General features: G+C 40.3%; 1 protein-coding gene across 1 annotated transcript in view; it reads left to right on the forward strand.

Annotated features, from left to right (window-relative positions):
- Window positions 1-19,540, forward strand: part of cdin1 (CDAN1 interacting nuclease 1) — a 151,928-nt gene extending 132,388 nt beyond the window's left edge. The window contains 1 exon segment of the mRNA XM_034159540.1: window positions 18,354-19,540. Within this exon segment, the coding sequence (XP_034015431.1) occupies window positions 18,354-18,495 (142 nt within the window). The 3' untranslated portion in view covers window positions 18,496-19,540.
- Window positions 19,541-20,586: the final 1,046 nt, after the last annotated feature.

The raw sequence follows: 20,586 nt of genomic DNA on the forward strand, positions 1-20,586 counted from the left end.
ACATCAACAAGCCCAACATTGTTTCTTTTCTTTCTCTCGCTCTTTCTTTCTTTCTTTTTGTGTGTCTGGTGATGATCGCAATGGCAAACTACAAATAATCGATGCAACAGCTGAAAAATCCCCCCCACCGCCCAAATTTCTCGTTATGTCTCTTATTTTTGGTTTAAGCAGACAGATGGGCATTCACAATAATTCATTAGGTGTGTGGAGTAGTTCTAAGCAGTGGAGTCTGGGTGAAGAAGTTCACTGGGCCGGGTGCTGACATGTTGATTTAGTGGTGGTAACACAACTGCACTTCCAAAGGTGCTGACTTGGACGAAAGCCAGGCCCCCTTTTTCTCCCAGAGAGACATTAGAGGCCACACTCTAATTTTGGGGCAGGGTTCTACTCATGGATGCAGAGGTCAGAAGGTCTTGCACAACAAACATTCACACCTGCTGCTCCATTCCCAGCGTTTGATTCAGCAGTTACTGAAGTGGGAGCAAAATTTAAGCTATTTCACTAATTTATGAACTTGATGTTACAAGCATATGGCTGTATGGTGTTTCCCCTGGAAAAACAAACAGCAATGAAGTGTGACTATAAAAATAAGAAATGTACTTTGTGTAAATAAGAAATGTATGAAATTTGTGTAAAGTTTTATGCATAGCAACTAGATTTAGCACTGTTTTGTACAGGGGAAGTTAGGCTTTTGCTGTTTTATACACTGTCTTAAAGTAAGTTTAATGTGGTTCAGCTTGAGACGTTATTATTGGTGTTGAGTCAGAGTGTTTGGGTTTGTGATTGTCCTCGATGAAGATCCAAAGTTTCAATGATTTTCTGGACTTAGCCTTCAGAAGTGTATCTGACGTAATGTTCATGTATCTGGGTCCTCGACCTTTGAGACCTGGGAAGAACGCGTAGTCATGAGGTTGCTGGACAAATGTGTTTAGTGATGCCAGAGTTTTGCAAGAGAATGAAGGTTTGAGTCTTTAGGGTCCTGCTGTTTCCTGTCTTAAATTATGGTTTTGATACTTAGGATACGAACCAGTGACCTAAGGCATCCACAGGATCTCCTTGGTGCTAGGTCCCTGTGGATGATACCTCTGGACTGACTTTATGTCGAACAAAGGGTCACTTAGGGAGATTCAGATGAGGAATATGACTTGAGTTGTGAGGTGTGGTCAAGTAGTGCGTTTCTGTGGACATGATCCATCACACAGGTGTCTCAGTGATGAGCACCCCAGTAACTGGAAAAGGGGTTTCCACACTTTTTACCTAGCTGTGGCAGATAGATGGCTCCTTTCAAGAGGAAGGGATGAATGGTTGTCTACCTGCCATGATTTTCATCTGAGGTTCCAAGGAGGCTCCATAGTGAATGAGGAGATGAGCAGCACCAGCACATGCTCCTAGATTTGCACTGAGACCTAGCTATAGAAACTGTTGTAACTGATAGTTAGCTAAACTAATCACCTAGCTTTACTGGATAGAAACTAGCTGAACATGAGAAACTGTTTTTGTTTTTTTGTGCTGGTTGTCAGAAGCCACCTGTGTATCATTGGGTTTCTGACAGAAAACAAGATAATTTAAAGACATATCATGGATTGTTACCTTCGCCAAGGAGGTTGTGTTTTCGGGTCACGTTGTTTGTTTGTCTGTCTGTCAGCAGGATACTCAAAAGTTTGAATGGATTTTGATTGAAATTTTGTGGCTAAAATGACAAGAGGAACAAGTGGATTAAATTTTAGTGGTGTGATCCGGATCCGATCCGGATCCCGATGCTAACGGGTTAGCATGTCTATGGCATTTTCAATGTGAAAGTTAGCATTAAGCATTTGCAGCTGTCATCACGTTCGGGTTGCATTGTTTTCAATTGTAATATTTCTTACATTTATTTTGTTTATATATTAATAATCTAATGATTATTATATACAATTTTAGAGAAAGAGTCAAAAGAAATAGATCACTGTGCCAAGGAGGGAATCTCTTTAGGGTCAGTGACCCTATGGCCTTGTTTAGAGAAGTGTTTCATAAATGTTAAAAAATTCATATATTTGCAGTTTAGTGAATAATAAATTGAATTTTTCTCTTATTTGATTTTGTCTATAAGCACATGCAATATCAATATCAGTGCTCAGATGACGGTAGCTTCTGGGAAAGGTGCAAGTTGCAATAAACTGCGATGCCAAGCGCTAAGGATACATGCTATCCAGTCACAGCAGATGAAACTTTTTTTACTACTGAGCAAACATCATTGTTAGACTTTTTTAGGTTCAATGATTCCACGGCGTGTAGATGTTATGGCATCAGTGACCCCATGGCCTTGGCGGAGGTTTGCACTCTCTGAGTGCTTCTAGTTATGAATTATAATGGACATATCCTAACTTTTTTGTGTCATTTATAAATTAAATAATAATTTAATCATTAAAAATCTATTTGGATATGAAAGTTGGTTTCAGTCTGAGATTATTAACTTGTAATATGGCAGCACTTTGCGCTACTCAAGCATGTTTATTTCCACAACTTTACATGAGAAAACAATGCATGTGTATTTTAGACTTGCATCAAATGACCTTGCACATAAACATGATATCGCACATGTACGAGTACTGCCGTCCCCCTTTGGAACATGAGGCTTACAGGCGCCTGGTCAGGCTGAGGTTGTACTAGCAAGCGCAGATAAGGTTACACTACAAACTGTTGTTGATTAAGGCCGTGGTTGTAGCGAGGGATCATCCTAAATTGAAAACACATTAGCCAGCAGGGTTAAGGGCAGGATTAGGACCAGTGCTACATGGGGTGAGGAGCACAACAGACACAAAATGGCCGTCCCTCTGCCAGCCTTTGAATGTGTTTCCCCCAGAGACAGGTGGCAATTATCGGCCAGAGCTGCTGGGAGTTCAAAATAACAGGTTAAAGAAGCATGTATCCCCCGACGAGGTGGTCCTCTGTCTATAGATCCTCCCAGCCCCCTAGCCTGCTCGCCTGCCACCACCACATGGAGCTTCCTGTCTCCAAGCAGAGACATGGGGACTCGTCAAAGACCAAAGGGCCCTCTGGACAGATCTCCAAATTAGCACTGTAGCCAGCATTTTGTTTTGGACCCTAATAAGCTTCATCTGAGAACAGTGTTGCCTTTCTTGTGATCAGATACCCAGTCGGGCCACGGAGACGTAATACTTATGACATTTAATCAGTGCTGATAGTGACATTGTAGAACTTGGTGTAGTTTTTGAAAATGAGCATTAAAAAATTGATGCGGGGATGCATTGTGAACCACAAAAATGAATAATCTGATGTAAACTGTGCTGATAAGGTGTTATATGGGTCTTTTGCTTTCATTTTATAGACAATTTTGTTATAAATTAGGCTGAAGTTAAAATACAATGGAGATTATTTTCTGTTTTGGAGCAGCGTGATTTCATTGATCGGAATGGGCAGTGATCATGCACAGTGGTCCACAGTAGCTGTGCGTTAGGAGAGCATGGGTACATGAGCACTGTGGCACCACGACGAGGTGCACAGATCTGCTCATCATTCTGGCAAAAGCACCACAGAGTCGCACATATACTATGTGGAGTATTTCTTGTGTACTGGACCACACCCACATCATACATCTTATTTTTGCATTTTATTTTCATTACATTTACTTTGTATTATTTTAACAGATGTCTTTGCGATTATTTCATCAGTGTCTCTTGAAATAATGTCCACTTGAATCTGCATTGGGAAGCTCGGTTATTTTGATGCTCGACTGCAGTGTAAACTAAAATTAAAATACAATGCAGATTGTTTTAGTGTTTGCTGACCTCTTTAAATTCCATCTGGAAATATGATATGCATTCATAATCCAATGAAAAGCATACTGTATTCTTCAGCAGAACACAGTTTTCAGATGTTAATAGATACATTGTAGCTTTGTAGTGATATCTTATTATAACTATAGACTTTCGCAAATTGACTGCACACAGTATCATAGTGAGCATACCCAGTAGCTCCCTTGTCATGTTGCTTGCAACTGACAGTGACCTGGTGGAAAATTGTGTATAATACTCTAACACACACCTTTAGACTACTGAATACCTAATCTTTGGAATCAGGATCACAGTCTGCAAATTGGAGACCTGCTACACAGACACGAGGAAAAAATAAATGCAGACCGCAAGAATTTTTGATGGACATCAGATCCAATTTTCACCTTGAGGACTTAAAAAAAAAATTATCCAAGCTAGCAAGAAGATATAGTCTGCATTGTCTTATACTGCTTAAAGAGACATTACACAACCCTAATGCAAAATATTTTTACCACGTTTTATACAGCCAAAATCTGGGACTGTGAAAGATTTTGGAAGGCAGCAATTTACTTCAAAACGTTTATCAAATATGCAATACGGTTCTCCTGAAAAAGTGCATTCGTTAGCCTTTTCCCATGGTCATGTTACAAAAATTGCAATATATTGTAATGTCTAATTGCAGTACTTGTAGAATTGCATTTCTTAAGTGTTGTGGTGCGTATCAAATCCACCAAATTATAATGATGCCTATCGTATCTGCATAACTGAAGCTGTCGGCCCGTTTTTGTCATTTATAATACCGTTTAAGAGGCTGGGGGTCGATATAGGGCACGTTTCTAAATGTTAACCCTTATGTTGGTTATGTATGTTATGCTGTTCAGACCAGTTTTCTGAACAAAAAACAGACTAAACCAAGAGCAGATCACATCTTGTTTAGTTTTGCTCCACATTACAAAGCAGGCAAGACTGTGTCAAAGAGTGCTGAACCGTGAAAGCTGTAGATCTTTGAGGGAACCAGCAGGCAACACAAGTCGCCCACTTGTTCCTCAGGTATGTGTTGCTAATGTAGCCACATGCTCAGTAAACTGACTTAACTAATTCCACGCCCAGAGTAAAATCCTCTCTCCGGCTGGAGGATGTTTGGTCAGGTAAATTGTACAAACAGGTCTGAACGAGCCACATATTTTTCAGCAGTACTATAGGTTGTGATTTTTTTTAATTAGTACTATAATTCGTTTGTTGCTTGCAGCACGTGTGCTTATTCAGTAGATTTGAATGACACAGAATTGACTTGTCGGGTTGTGATTGTTAAAGGATGAGATTTGGGTTAATGTGAGAAGGGAGCAGGGCTGATGGGGTCTGTAGACCTGCAAAAACAGTGGGAGATTTAAAAAAAAAGTGTGTTTTTTGTGTATTGCTTTTCTAAAGACTGGTATAGTGGAGATGCTTTTGGGCATTTTTTTGTTTTTTGGAATATATAATATACACTTATTTTTTCAAATTTGCTTAATAAATAGGTAAACCTACAATTAGTATTTGAAATGTCATTAAATTGCAGGTTTTCTGATTTTACATATCTGTAAATTGTGCCTGTAAACTCTATTGAATAATCTATGATGGTAAAGTGATGCAATTTTCTAACTTAATTTACTCCCCCTTCTTCTCCTCCTGCCTTGTGGCTCCATCCTCGGCATCCTTCTCCCTACATACCCTGGGTCCCTCCTCTGCACATGTCCAAACCATCTCAATCTCACCTCTCTGACTTTGTCTCCAAACTGTCCCATCTGAGTTGTCCCTCTGATATGTTCATTCCTAATTCTGTCCATCCTCGTCACTCCCAAAGAGAATCACAACTTCAACTCTGCCACCTCCAACTTTGCCTCCTGTCTTTTTGCTAGTGCCACCACCTGTAAGCCATACAACATAGCTGGTCTTGCTACTGTCTTGTAGACTTTTCCCTTCACTGTTGCAGATACTATACAGTGGTACGCAGTATAAAGGACAGATATACGCAATGGAATTTTACGTTCTTTCACAAATTGCTACAACTGTTATTCTGGTTCGGAATGACATTTATGCCATTTATACTATGCAAGGGCAGGGGTGGTGGCTGAGTGGTTAGTGCGCTTGCTTCCAGTGCGGAAAGTTACATTCTCCCTGTCATGTGAAGTTGCGTCAGGAAGGACATCATAAAACTTGTGCCAAATCAATGTGCAGATGCACGTTGGGTCTGCGACCCAGAGTGAAAACAAGGGAGAAGCCAAAGGGACTTACTTTATACTATGCTAACAACAGCTGGCTTCTTCCTTTGGGTTTCTTTCTATGCTGCGCTTTGTGCTGTATGTGCTGCTGCTCCCAGTGGTGAACAAAATATGAGCAGAGGCAGTGTCAGTGTGCTGTAGCACCGTAAAAATGTATATTTAAAAAATCTGAAGAGGATTTGTGGTTTTTCATGAAATATTTCTCTGTGCATGATATAGCGTGCAGGAGCCTTAAACCCCCGTCACACATATGCCAATTGAGGGGGAATTGCGACAGAATGACGCATCCAGCCACAATCGGCAAATATTGACTTGCGGTCCGAAGACTTGCGGATGGCAGTCTGTGAGCATCTACATATTTGGTCCAATTTACTTAGCTGTCCCAAGTGCGTTGCACATGTTCAAAACATTCTTGGCACCATCGAGATGGAATGCACATCTGATGGTGGTCTATATGAAGTTTTTGCATCATGTGATCACAGTCTGCGTATTCTGAGAGCATCAGAACAGTATCTGAAACAATTACGGTTGATTGAGCTCTAAGATCAATCGGTCACAGCAAAGCCTTCCAGTGTGTTGTGGGATCTCCGCCTCCACTGGACCCCTACCCAGGAAATGTTGATATGTAATAACATGTACAGTAGTGTTCAGAATAATAGTAGTGCTATGTGACTAAAAAGATTAATCCAGGTTTTGAGTATATTTCTTATTGTTACATGGGAAACAAGGTACCAGTAGATTCAGTAGCTTCTCACAAATCCAACAAGACCAAGCATTCATGATATGCACACTCTTAAGGCTATGAAATTGGGCTATTATTAAAAAAAAAAAAAAGAAGTAGAAAAGGGATGTTCACAATAATAGTAGTGTGGCATTCAGTCAGTGAGTTTGTCAATTTTGTGGAACAAACAGGTGTGAATCAGGTGTCCCCTATTTAAGGATGAAGCCAGCACCTGTTGAACATGCTTTTCTCTTTAAAAGCCTGAGGAAAATGGGACGTTCAAGACATTGTTCAGAAGAACAGTGTAGTTTGATTAAAAAGTTGATTGGAGAGGGGGAAACTTATACGCAGGTGCAAAAAAATTATAGGCTGTTCATCTACAATGATCTCCAATGCTGTAAAATGGACAAAAAAAAAAAAAACCAGAGACGCATGGAAGAAAACAGAAAACAACCATCAAAATCGATAGAAGAATAACCAGAATGGCAAAGGCTCACCCATTGATCAGCTCCAGGATGATCAAAGACAGTCTGGAGTTACCTGTAAGTGCTTTGACAGTTAGAAGACACCTGTGTGAAGCTAATTTATTTGCAAGAATCCCCCGCAAAGTCCCTCTGTTAAATAAAAGGCATGCGCAGAAGAGGTTACAATTTGCCAAAGAACACATCATCTGGCCAAAGGAGAAATGGAGGAATATTTTGTGGACTGATGAGAGTAAAATTGTACTTTTTGGGTCCAAGGGCCACAGACAGTTTGTGAGATGACCCCCAAACTCTGAATTCAAGCCACAGTTCACAGTGAAAACAGTGAAGCATGGTGGTGCAAGCATCATGATATGGGCATGTTTCTCCTACTATGGTGTTGGGCCTATATATCGCATACCAGGTATCATGGATCAGTTTGGATATGTCAAAATACTTGAAGAGGTCATGTTGCCTTATGCTGAAGAGGACATGCCCTTGAAATGGGTGTTTCAACAAGACAATGACCCTAAGCACACTAGTAAATGAGCCAAATCTTGGTTCCAAATCAACAAGATTAATGCCTCGCAGATGTGAAGAAATCATGAAAAACTGTGGTTATACAACTAAATACTAGTTTAGTGATTCACAGGATTGCTAAAAAAGCAGTTTGAACATAATAGTTTTGAGTTTGTAGCGTCAACAGCAGATGCTACTATTATTGTGAACACCCCCTTTTCTACTTTTTTTTTTTTTTTTTTTACTAATAGCCCAATTTCATAGCCTTAAGAGTGTGCATATCATGAATGCTTGGTCTTGTTGGATTTGTGAGAATCTACTGAATCTACTGGTACCTTGTTTCCCATGTAACAATAAGAAATATACTCAAAACCTGGATTAATCTTTTTAGTCACATAGCACTACTGCTATTCTGAACACTACTGTATGTGGCACACATTCATCAGATACAGTGAATGTGAACAGCGCACAATCAAACTGAAAGGACCATGTGCAGCTGCAACTCTCCGTGGTCTCATGCGCAGTAATGCGTCACAGCACACATCAGGCACTGAGATGAACGGATCTCACCGCTGTAATATGCATATTATGATCTGATCACCATCTGATCACCTGATCACCATCTAAACTCTGTAGGAGGTGTGATGTGGAACTGTGTCCAGCACAGAACCACGATCACAGCGCAGAGCACATAGGAACCATACCACAGGCTGTGGTGAAAAGCCTCTTAACCTGGCTGCAAAAATAAAATCCCATGTGAGAATCCAACTGACATCATGGTGTACAGAGTTGTGTTGTGCTCCTGAAGTGAGCAAAAAAGAAAAAAGAAGTTGAAGTTCGCTGGGAAGGCTGCGTCTGATGCATGGTGTGACTGCCAGCAAACTTTCAGCAAAGGTGTCCAGTGGCTCGCGCATGCGCGTTTAGTGGCTCATGCAGCCTTTATGAACACACAGACACAGCTGGGTGATAATTTCAGCCCCACGTGTGTGCACGTGAGGAGCACAGCGCTGCCTCCCAGTCCGGTCCCGTGTTTGCCATCCAGAAGTGTGGACATTGAGTGGTCTTCAGTGCCTTTTATGGCCATCTGACAGCAGTCTGTCTCATCTAAACTGTTGTCTACATGCGCTTTGGATGCCATCATGCAGGTATGGGTGAGGTAGTCTGGATGCGTTCTGACACTGCTGACCACTCCTTGTTTCCTCACAGCTGCGTCCGATTATGACAATATTTGCCATTTCGGCCTAGTTTCTGCTCATTCTTGCTATGTGTGACAGGGGCTTTAGTGTTGTGGACTGCAACACCAGGAAGAGGCCAAGGGGATTCCCATGTATCACCTGGCTGTGACACATAGATGATTAGTTTTGGGAGGTGGGGCTGGACGTGTAGTCAGGACCAAGGATAGTTCCTTAGTATGGTGCTTATGCGGCCATATGACACCAATGCATGCTGCCGCAGCTGACCTGATCTTTATCAAGGAAAAAAAATTCCAGATTTTGATTGGTTTACTTCACAAATATGTATTTCTCATTTTCTTAACAGTCAGTATTGATGTGTGTGTGTACTAATGTGCCACATCGAACATTCCCCTGTTTTCAGTGATTCTACTGTCATTCAATGATAAAATTAATGTTTTGTGTGTTGGAATTTCTAAATTGGTGGAACAAATTAGCTAATGAAATAATTTTATTTCAAAATTTCAGCCTTCAGGTGGAGCCGTTTGGTCCAAATAAGTTTAAAAGTTGTTAATGACTATGTCTAATGTAGTCTAGATAATGCTTGCAGCTTTACCTTTGTAGCATCTAGCTGTTATAGCCATTGATAATTGTAAAGTTATTTTAAAAACCTAAATAAAAATATTTTTTGACCAATATGCAGTCTGTTTTTTCTGCTATAAGGTGTACACAAGCCCTGGCGGTGGTGGTTGTAGCTATCAGATAAACCAAAGTTGTTCTCTTGCTAATTTCATGCTTATATTGGCATCCTGCCACATTAAATTACCTCCTGCCACAACAGCCACAATAAAACTCGCACATGCTCAAGCAACCTGCCCTCCATCACTCGTGTTTAACTCTTTCTCGTGATCTCACCCAACACCATGCAACAGACACTTGCACACATAAAAGTCAGTCCCTGCCTCCAGTGGTGACAAAAGAAGACAAACCACATCCATATCGCATTCCATTTCCATACCCCATTCAAATAAAACATAAAAGTGTCATTCAGAATTATACTTGGAGGAGGATGTTTTACTGTTTATTGCCCCAGTTCCCCCCTTAATTATGGTGCTGGTGTAGATTTGGGCAACTCATTTAACAAATGATTGTCTGCTGCAGCTGCCTTGTATTTGTGCTTTACATATCTAAGTGGAAGGAATTGAACTTATCTGTGATTGCTATTAGGAAGTGATTGTGGGGAGAGGTGGCGTTCCCTTTTCTTAGCTGCTGTCATGTTAATTACTTGTATGATGGCGGTTGATTCTTCCATTCAACCCCTATTACTTACAGACAGAGTGATTGGCCTCAAAATTGGCATTAAATTTTTTTATAGCAAAGGTAAAGGTTGAGGAGTTTTATTTTCAACACTATTTGGGGCATATGTGACATACACTTTGACAGATCCCAGAATTGCCCTGGCAAGATCGACCATAGGTCATTGTTGAGATCAGTCGGTCCAAATGTCAAATTTCTATAGTATTACAACCTTCATTATCAAAGGTACTATTCACCAGAATTTTTAAAGTACTCACACTGGATGCATAGTGACTATCTGGGGACTGTTTCAGCTTTGCAGAACCTGGGTTGGTGCTAGAAATGGATTAAAGTGACTTTACGTGCCTTGCCTGCACTTGTCTTTGGGCCCTTAAAATACCATCGTAATCATAATGTAGACGGATTGTAGACTGTTAGAATACAGCAATTACTGTCATATTGAGTCCTCCTTTTGTCTGTTTTTTTATTATATTACAAATATCTGAAAATATCTGTTTTGATGAAAGGAGAACCCATAAACTATTTACATGATTTTAAATTTTTGCTTGACTAATCTTGACAGTACTAGTACTTTCATTTGTCATTTCCCACTATGCCATGGGACAGCATTCTGTTAGCAAACATGGTCATTTACTGCCAGTGATGGCATTTATTCTGATAGAGTGTGTGTGTGTTCTTATAATGCGTATTCCCCACAATATTTTTGTGATGTAAAATGTGTTGACCCATATGACTTGGGGCCCCTGGCGTTAAACCCAGACAAGCCTGTTCATTAATCCGCCTCTGGGCACTGCCCTTTCCAGCTCTTCATGTGCACAAACATTACACAACTCTTTCCTCATTTTATGTATAAATTCTTACATGGCAGCTGTCTGTACTGTGCAGGCGAACCATGAAAGAATAGTCTATATGTCACAAGCACAAAACCGTTCTGTCTTTTCCCAGTTTGCACAGTTCATTTGTCTCCTACAGACAATTTTCCTTCTTAACGTCTCAACCAAATGCTGTCTATGTTTTCCTTCTTTAGAGAAGTTGAGCAGGTTCCATACCTGCATTTCAGGCAGAAGACTGACTAAACCTAATGTTTGGCAGTGCTTCAGTTGTCCTGCGTTTTGACCTGATGTATGGGTGCTGAAAACAAAGAGGCCTTTGTGGAGGGACCTTAGAGACACAGAGTTCACCCTCAGGTGCAGGCTTATGCTGTCTAAATCATTTGAGGCATTTGTTTGAAATAGGTTTGTGAGGAATGTCAAAAGAATTGAGGGTATGTTAAAGTTGAGCATGCAGTGCTTGTGGAAAGTATTCACAGCGCTTTGCTTTTTCCACATTTTGTTATGTTACAGCCTTATTCCAAAATGGAGTGAATTCATTTTGTACCTCAAAATTCTCCTCACAACACCCCATAATGACAAAATGAAAAAAAAAATCTCTATTAACTAATAAATCACATGTATATAAGAATTCACATCCTTTGCTCAATACCTTGTTGATGCACCTTTGGCAGCAATTACAGCCTCAGGCTTGGCGCACCTATCTTTGGGTAGTTTTGTCCATTCCTCTTTGCAGCACCTCTCAAGCTCCGTCAGGTTGAATGGGTTGCGTCGGTGCACAGCCATTTTCAGACCTCTCCAGAGATGTTCAATCGGATTCAGGTGTGGGCTCTGGCTGGGTCGCTCAAGGACATTCACAGAGTTGTCCTGAAACCACACCTTTGATATCTTTGCTGTGTGCTTAGGGTCATTGTCCTGCTGAAAGATGAACTGCTGCCTCAGTCTGAGGTCAAGAGCGCACTGGAGCAGGTTTTCCATCCAGGATATCTCTGTATGTTGCTGCATTCATCTTTCCCACTGGAAAGATGAATGGTGGATGCACCTGAACTCAATTTTGAGCTTCATGCCAAAGACTGTGAATACTTATGTACATGTGATTTCTTTTTTTTTTTTTTTTTTTTTAATAAATTTCCAAAAATTTCAAGAAAATGTTTTTCCACATTGTCATTATGGTGTATTATGTGTAGAATTTTGGGTGAAAAAATTTATTTCATCCATTTTGGAATAAGGCTGTAAGCATAACAAAATGTAGAAAAAGTGAAGTGCTGTGAATACTTTCCAGATCCTGTACTTTCATCTTGGTCTCATCTCATGTCGTGTGTTGGCAGGACTGCACGGCCTGTAATTTCAGTAATGCTTTTCTCATAAAACGTGGCAGATGAAATTATGTTCAGTGGGAATCTTAAATCTACTATCTGACCGCTAGCAACATGTGGTGTAGAAGTGAAATTAAGGAAGTGTTTTTTTGTACATTTTCTTACTTTAATGAATAATGTTTAATTGCATTTTTAAGTCTAAAAACCAGAGTATGTGCGTTCATGACTTTTGTGTGTGTGTGTCTGTGTGTGTATGTTTGTTGAGAATCATCAGGCTCCGTTTTGGCCTCTGAACTTTTCCCATCCCCCTCACTGTTATTGTATCTATTCCTAGTCTCTGATTTTTTTTTTTTTTTTTTTAACCTCAAGGTCCCTGCACTATTGACTTGTATTAATTCTGAGTAGGATTCAGAGTCCATTTATTTTCTTGACCGTATGGAAAGGCCATGGTGACATGGCTCCCCTGTGTTTATAATTTTGCGTGTTTCAATTTGTGCCTAGTCTCCCTAGACAGACCCGGGACATGATGTATCGCATACCGCTGCCTTATCTGTTGATGTACAGTTTTAACCTTTTCAGAAGGTTGCCTCTACACTGAAGATCGCTCGCCGCTTTACAACTTCGTCTCGCCGTCCAGACCACAGGAAATAGATACAGCGCATCGGCTGAATAAAAAGAAGAGCGTAACCCCTTTTCCAAAGTCATCTAATGTAAATGTTTAGGTTTTGTTTCCATAACATTTCCATATTAAGAGTTGGCGGCCATGTGGAGCAGTGGACCATGGGTGTATTGGGGAGGGGCTTGATTTTTGTGTAGTGCTGAGAGGTTGAGCTATGCGAGTGACTTTGTGGTGAACTTGCAGTGCATCTGTGGATTTTCTGCAGGGCTGTTAGCTTTGGCCTGTTTGCTCACAGATAGAGCACCGTAAATCATACACAGTAAAATGTAGAATGCAGGATGGGGCGCAGAAGCATGTACTGCTTTAAGGGCCTCTTGGTGGGTGATGTGTGTGTGTGTAGTCATATTTTTTTTTCTTGCTTGCATCTGACTGTCTGTCTCCATAAAAGTACTGTATGTAGAACATAGACTGCCTCAAGGCCCAGACACCACAGTACATGCACAAGTAATGATGTCACCACAGCCAGTTCTTGCACAAGCATTAACCTTTTACCCAAGTGCCCCTTTGAGGGCGATTTTGGCCATGTTGCAGTGGTTATCATTTTACCTTCCTTTATATAATGTTTAGGTGGGTGGCACTGTATCTCAGTGGTCAACACTGTTGCCTCAAAAAGATGTTGAGGGATTTGAACCCCCACTTATGTGTAGTTTGTAAGTTCTTCCTGAGTCTCCGTTGGTTCCTGTGGGGTATCCCAGGGTTTCCCCTACTGTTGTATATTCCTGCTGGGCCAAAGCGGGGGGGGGGGGCTATAATTTTAGGCCTGACCATCAGGCCAGCGACAGACAGTCTTCCTCCTGTGGTCCAGTTCTAAATGACTACAGGTATATCTGTCTTTTGATGTCATAACTGGAGAAAATTAAAATTTTGTGGCGAGATTGGCCTCGAGTCAAGGAAGTATTGAGTGAAGTGGATCCTTATGTAGATATGTAGAGCTCAGTTGGATAACACCTTTGGTTGATTTCTAGTCATGCTACCTGTTTGTGACCTTGGACAAGATACTTCATTAGTATTGTCTGAGTCCACCAGGTTCCAGGTGTTGTACTGGTGCCCTATCAAGGACTTGAAAACTTTCATCCAGGGATACACATGGGCACCATTGGGCCTCAGGGCTGTTAAGACTGATGACATGAAGTTCCAAGATCTAGAAATATATTTATATGTATCTCATAGGTTTCATTGTTACCTGTAGTTTATTAGAACAGTAGCTGGGTTTCGATCAAAGATTAGCTCAATAGTTTAGCAACATTTTGAAAATGTTGCCAAACAGAATTGTGAAAAAGTGTTTCCACTAACTGATGGAATGTGACTGCTGGGTTCTGTGTTCTCACAATAACTATCATTTCAGCGAGGCTCTCACAAAAACTTTAAATCCAGTAGTCACAATGACGGAACAGTAAGTCCAGCAAAATATTGCCATGTTTTGTTTTTGTTTGTTTTTGTAAAATCAAGTGTGGCTGTAATGTTTAACCATCTGTCCATCTCTTACTTTGTCCACATATACTGCGTTGTATATTTTTAACATCACCGTGTGATATTTTCTATGCGTCATGTGACTTGTATTAATAAAAAAAAGTGTTTCATGCCTCTTTACTTCACTTAGTATAGTTGAAAACAGAAAACTGGTCTGTTGGGATTTGGCAGTGATGTGACTGCTCTTTATCACAAGTGTGTCTTTGGTGCGGAGAATGCTGTGAACCGCAGCGTTAAGCATGGCTAATTGACATTACATTTAAACTTACTTTGTGCAAATGACATTAGGAGTTATTCTTGATGCAGTTTTTAACACAAATGTTACAAAGAGCTTCACAAATAAAATAAAGGGATAATGAGATTTTTTTTTATGCACATTAAAACAGTATCTCTATCACACCACTTGGACAATAATGAAGCAGTGGAGCATGTAAAATGTCTTTTCCCACAATAACACCTTTAGCAGTGTGATAGAGTAGTGTCCTGTCCTAGATGTCCTCATTTCTCACCTAGAGTGCTGAGATCATCTCCAGTCCTCACAGTGTCATTTTCTGACATTTTAATCTCAAATAAAATGATTGTAATAATAAAACCATTGTGTTTTGAATCTGTATTTCAACAGGGAGTGATTGATTGCAACTTAAGGTTTTATGCACTTTACCTTGGAGTTGAACTTCTGCTGCTCTCTGTGGCTCCTTAGCTAGCTTCCTGCACAAACCTCCGGAGACCCCGCAATGTTGTTAACTGTCTGAGGATTAAGTGTCTGGACCAGAGCACCGTCAGCCCCCTGAAACTGGTTTTACATGTGGGCGGCTAAGGTGTAACTGTGACGTCTTTATGCATGGCAGCTAATGTTCAAAGAATATGTATGATATATATGAGGCACAGAGAGACTACAGTGGCTCTTTGAGTTATAATAAATAGCTTGAAAGATGATTTATTGCTTTTGTGAGGCGAAGCGCTGAGATACTCCCAGTGAGGAGCTTCATTTTAATTGTTTCTGCACCTTTCAGCAAACCTTGGGCTGTACAGCGGTGTCTGTAACACGCAATACCAACAAACAGATGAGAAGGAGCGAACAACAAGAAAAAGGACAGGGGAAAAAAACATTTAAATTGCCTGAACTTGACTTCTCAGTTGCTTGTCAAGTTGTTATTTATAGCCCTTTGGAAACTGCAGTGCTCGCCAACTAAGGCAAAGTTGCTTTGGCTTTCAAAGTGGATGTGAATGCAACAGCTGGACACTGCTGGACCAGTTAATATTCACAAACAGATGCAGTGTTTAAGATTTAAACTTTGTCTTGAACTCCATGTGCTCTGCCATAATTCTGATGAAAGGTTCCGGATGCCTTGGTGGAGCTTTGTTATTTTGCAGATTATTGTTATTTCAGTGCTGTTGTAATGAGATCGAGTGTGTGTCACGCTCTTCCAGGGGGCTTTTTGTTTCCTGGAAGTTAACAGAAGGAATATATAGTTATGTTCAGTATTAATCTTTTCATCTCTTCACGTCTTATTCCAATATGCGTCATTAGTATAGAGGTTATTGGGGGTGTACCAGTTCACCTATATGAACCAGACATTGAGTTTAAAGTAAAAGATGCAAATGCACCGATACAGACGCCTGAGTCAACCTAAATGCACTATGAACTGTTTGATGGCTCAGTTTTTAATACTATGAACCAGTTATTACACTGCTATTTATGCGTCTTCAAAGTCTCGTAAAGGTTCAAAGCTCAGTGTGACCCTCATGATACTGGTCACACTAATGTTAACTTTGCCTGCCAGCTAAAAACTAAAACATGTCAGATAGTGGTCGTTTGAACTTGCGCGCAGTTCAGTTTATTATTGTCCTACCGATTCAGAGCAGGAATTTTTCCATGCTATGCTTTTTATGGTGGTGCTCCCCCCAGTGGCAACACAAACATGCTACAACACGCTAGGTCTATGATCCTTAATGAAATAATGTATTTGAAGGTGAGCAAAGTCACTTTTGGCTTATTCTGATGTCTGTGTTAAATGCAGACTTGTATCACACCAAATCAAGTAATAAAAAGTGTTGTCCCTGTAGCGCATCGTCACCCATGTATCTGGATGCGTATCAGATTGTCTTATAAGGGAGAGGTGCACATCTCTAGAGGTTTCATGTTCTGCTTAGCAGATGTCAAACAAACATCTGCATGCATTTGGTAAATCTGAGCGTTTAAAATATTTATCTACAAGTGGTGGAACTGATCACAGTTGATCTGTAATCCATACGTACTCCCACCCAATCACCCACCCAATCGTCCGGGAATGCATGTGAGCCACAGATTAATTCTGCAGTTTGTGTTATTTTGAGTCATGGTGACTTTAGTCCATGAGCCAGTCAAGAATTTTGACCTAATCTGTACCACTTAAGGGGGAAAAAAAAAAAAAGAAACAACACTTAGAATCTAGCCTCAGTGTATCATGGTCTACACAAAAATGTATGATCGCCATCCCAGGGTAGTAGCTGTAGCCAGGTAAGGGTCAATGAAGAATTACACAGAGGTCAAACTTTAAAATGCTCCAATCATTGAAATCATTGAAAACTATATCACATTATTTGTCTGATCATAACAATTCCAAAAAGGTATAGTTTGGCCATCTCTATGATGGAATGTTCTGGCATTGAGTAAAAACAGCAAAAATTGTGACAAAGGTCAATTTCAGTTTGTACATGGGTCAAAAGTTGCTCCAATTTCAGCAAAAAAAATGATGCAAATTATTGGTTGAAATAAAAGGATTAAAAAAATGGAACAGTTTTTACTGTATTGAATGCTTTGTCTCCAAAGTAAAGGTCAAACAAGGTCAACATCCATTGGATTGTATGACATGTGACATATGTTACCCTGTAACATAAGTAAACATGACAGATGGTGCGAACTATTCTTTTTTTTTTTTTTTTTTTTTTTAGAGCTCTATTAACCCAAACAATAATTTGCATAATTTTTTACTGAAATTGGAGCAGCTTTAATATTTGACCCCTGTACAAATTGAAATTGACCATTGTCACCATTTTTTTCTGTTTTGACCCCATAACTCCAGAACATTCGTCATAGATAGTCCAAACTATACCTTTTTGGAATCGTTGTGAACAGACAAGTAATGTGATATAGTTTTCAACATGATTGGAGCATTTTTAAAGTTTGACCTCTGTGTAATTCTTCATTGATCCCTACCTGGCTACAGCTACCACCCTGGGATGGCTATCATAGATTTTTGTGTAGGCCATGATACACAGAGGCTGGATTCTAAGTGTTGTTGTTTTTTTTCCCCTTAAGTGGTACCGAAAACCTGCTTGGCCCATGGACTACTTGTTTTTAAATGTGATAACATCAGACAATATCTATATTGGCTGATAAGAAGGTGAGGTGTCTACATCCTCATCACTTGCTGGGAAAAAAGAAGTTGAAGTTATAAACTCAGATCTTTTTTTTTTTTTTTTTTGTCCTTTTTCATACTTTTTACAGACTTTTTATTCACTGATACTGTTGATTGCAATTTAATACAACAATTTATTTTATTTTTTTTGCATTGGATACCTTGTTTTCATTCTGGACCACAGGTGAAAGATCCTTATCTTCATTACTCATTAAGTTATATTTTAAAAGAAAGTAAGTAGCATTTGTCTTTTTTTTTTATTTATTTTTTGCTGATCTGAAAAATCATCTGATGCGTGGCTTAAAGAACCGTATCCAATCCAAACTGTAGCTTTTGTGATCCATGACACATTTACCTACCTAGGAGTGTAAAACTCATCACTTCCAAGCTGTTTGAAATCACAAAATATTCTTTTTTTGTTTCATATGTGCAGGTTTGGCCCCGGCCTTGTTATTTACTGGTACGGCTTTATCAGCGAGCTGGACTGCCAGAGAGACCGAGGTATTCTGCTCAAAGACTGCTTCCCGACAGACATCGTCACGCTATGCCACGCCAAGGAACAGGAATCAGAATGAGAACAAAGTGATTAAAAAGTTATGCAGTAGGTAGAAAAGAAAATTCCAGATGGGAGAATGAAGAAAATGAAGGGAGAGGAAAGCAATGAGGCGGGAAGGATGGGAGAGGTAACACAAAGCAAGAGTGGATACAGAGAACGGGAAGTAATTTGGCTTTCCTGCCGTCTGAGACTACTGGCAAAAATTTGTCCTGAACTCCAAATGACCCCATTTCTCTGCATGTATGTACACACGAACATTCTGTGACGGCTTCGGGTCAGGCTCGTACCCATGTGTGAAAACACACTGCGCTGGATGCTTTTCCTGCTTGTGGACAACTCCTGGTCCCTATGCGGCCTCTTGAAATGGACAGTCGAGGAGAACGCTTGGGGCCAACGCAGGACATCAGGCCCTTCCTTATCACACCCAAAGCCCTGGCCTTTGTCACTTCTCCCTCGTCCATTTCACGAGCAGATAAGAGAAGTGCGGCCTGGGGTCTGGGTGGACGCCTGTCTCACCTGCGTCACTCGGTGCCCATCAATCACTCTCCGAGGGGTAAACAGGATCATTTCTGATTACAACTTAGTCCAAAATGAACTCCTTTACTTCACATTTGCTGTTTATTTAAGGTGAAGAGGACTCACACCCCCACTTCCCCTCACAATATATTGTATTCAATAAGCTAGTCCAGTCAGGCAGATCATAAAAAGTTCACGCTGCAGTCAATCATTTTATCATAGCAGGATGACACTGACTACACATTTTCACAACTTACTACCTGTAATTACAATTTGGATTATTGTGGATTCATTTTAGAAGTCACTCTGTGCCTACTGCCCTCCAAATTTGGTTAAAATTGCACAACAGAAAAATGTTGTAATCCTCTGAGTTAGCACATGCATATTACGTTTCACTATCATAATGTACACTGTGCATAATATGTTGTGTAAATAGGTCATAAATTAAGTCACACCAGCTAGGCACATGTTTAACCTCATTGAATGTGAATTAAAGCAATCATTTGTATACATGCATTCATTATTAATAAACATGGTTTCATTCAACACTTTGAATATTTTCTTGTTGTGACGTAAATCATTAATTTACAATGTGCTTCATGTGTTTGACCCACTTGTGCACCTGTGGTGACGCAGGCGAACGTGAATTCCAGAGAAGAGTGCGAATGTGCAATCACGCAACAGCTGTGTTGCACATCTTTACAACTGCAACTGTTGTTATGAGCAGATACTAATGGAAGAAACACAGCCAGGCTTGGGGAAACCAGAAGTGAGCATAAAGTTGAGTGATGCTTTTAGAGGCAGATGTGAACTGTCTGTAGGGGGTCCTTGTCCTGTCCTCTTCTTTATGGCACTCAAAACGGTAAGAGGAAAGGGGAACGTGAAGAACCTGCCACCAGCTCATAGAATACATCTTATATTGAGGTAATAATTTTATACTGTAGCTCCTAACTGTTGTGCTATTAAAATTGAGAAAAGAAGGGAATTTTTTTTTTTCTTTCTTTTTCTCTGTCCTAGAATAAGTAGGCTCAGTGGGATAGGAGTAGGACTACCAATATGTAGACATGGGTTTGATTAACACTCATTCCCTACCTGTCTGTGTGCTTGGACAAGACCCTTCATTTGGATTGTCCCAGTACACCCAGCCATAAATGGATATCAGCCTTAGCTGAAGAAGTAACTTGTTTTGGACCAGCGGCCCATCCACAGGGAGTTGTAAAATCTCATCCGCTGCACATTACTGAATCCAGAGGTAAGCACCGGCATCAATGGGCCTCAGGACCTGTATGTATACAGAATTTATTTCTTCTAACTGTTGCACTATTAAAAGCAAGTAAAAAACAGTTTCTATTTCCTGTCAATATTGTACAGCAGGTAGATCATTCGAATAAGAGTTGAGCTACCAGTAAGCAGACCTGAATTCAATTCCTGGTCATACTGTGTGTGTGTGTGTGTGTGTGTCCGTGTCCTTGGACAGTACACTGAATTTGCATTGTCTCAGTCTAAGCAGCTGTACGGTGCACCTGGAAATTATTCACAATGCTTCACCTTTTCCACATTTTATGTTACAGCCTCATTCCAAAATGTATTTTTT

This window comes from Thalassophryne amazonica, chromosome 19, assembly GCF_902500255.1.
Source record: "Thalassophryne amazonica chromosome 19, fThaAma1.1, whole genome shotgun sequence".
Classification (NCBI taxonomy): domain Eukaryota; kingdom Metazoa; phylum Chordata; class Actinopteri; order Batrachoidiformes; family Batrachoididae; genus Thalassophryne; species Thalassophryne amazonica.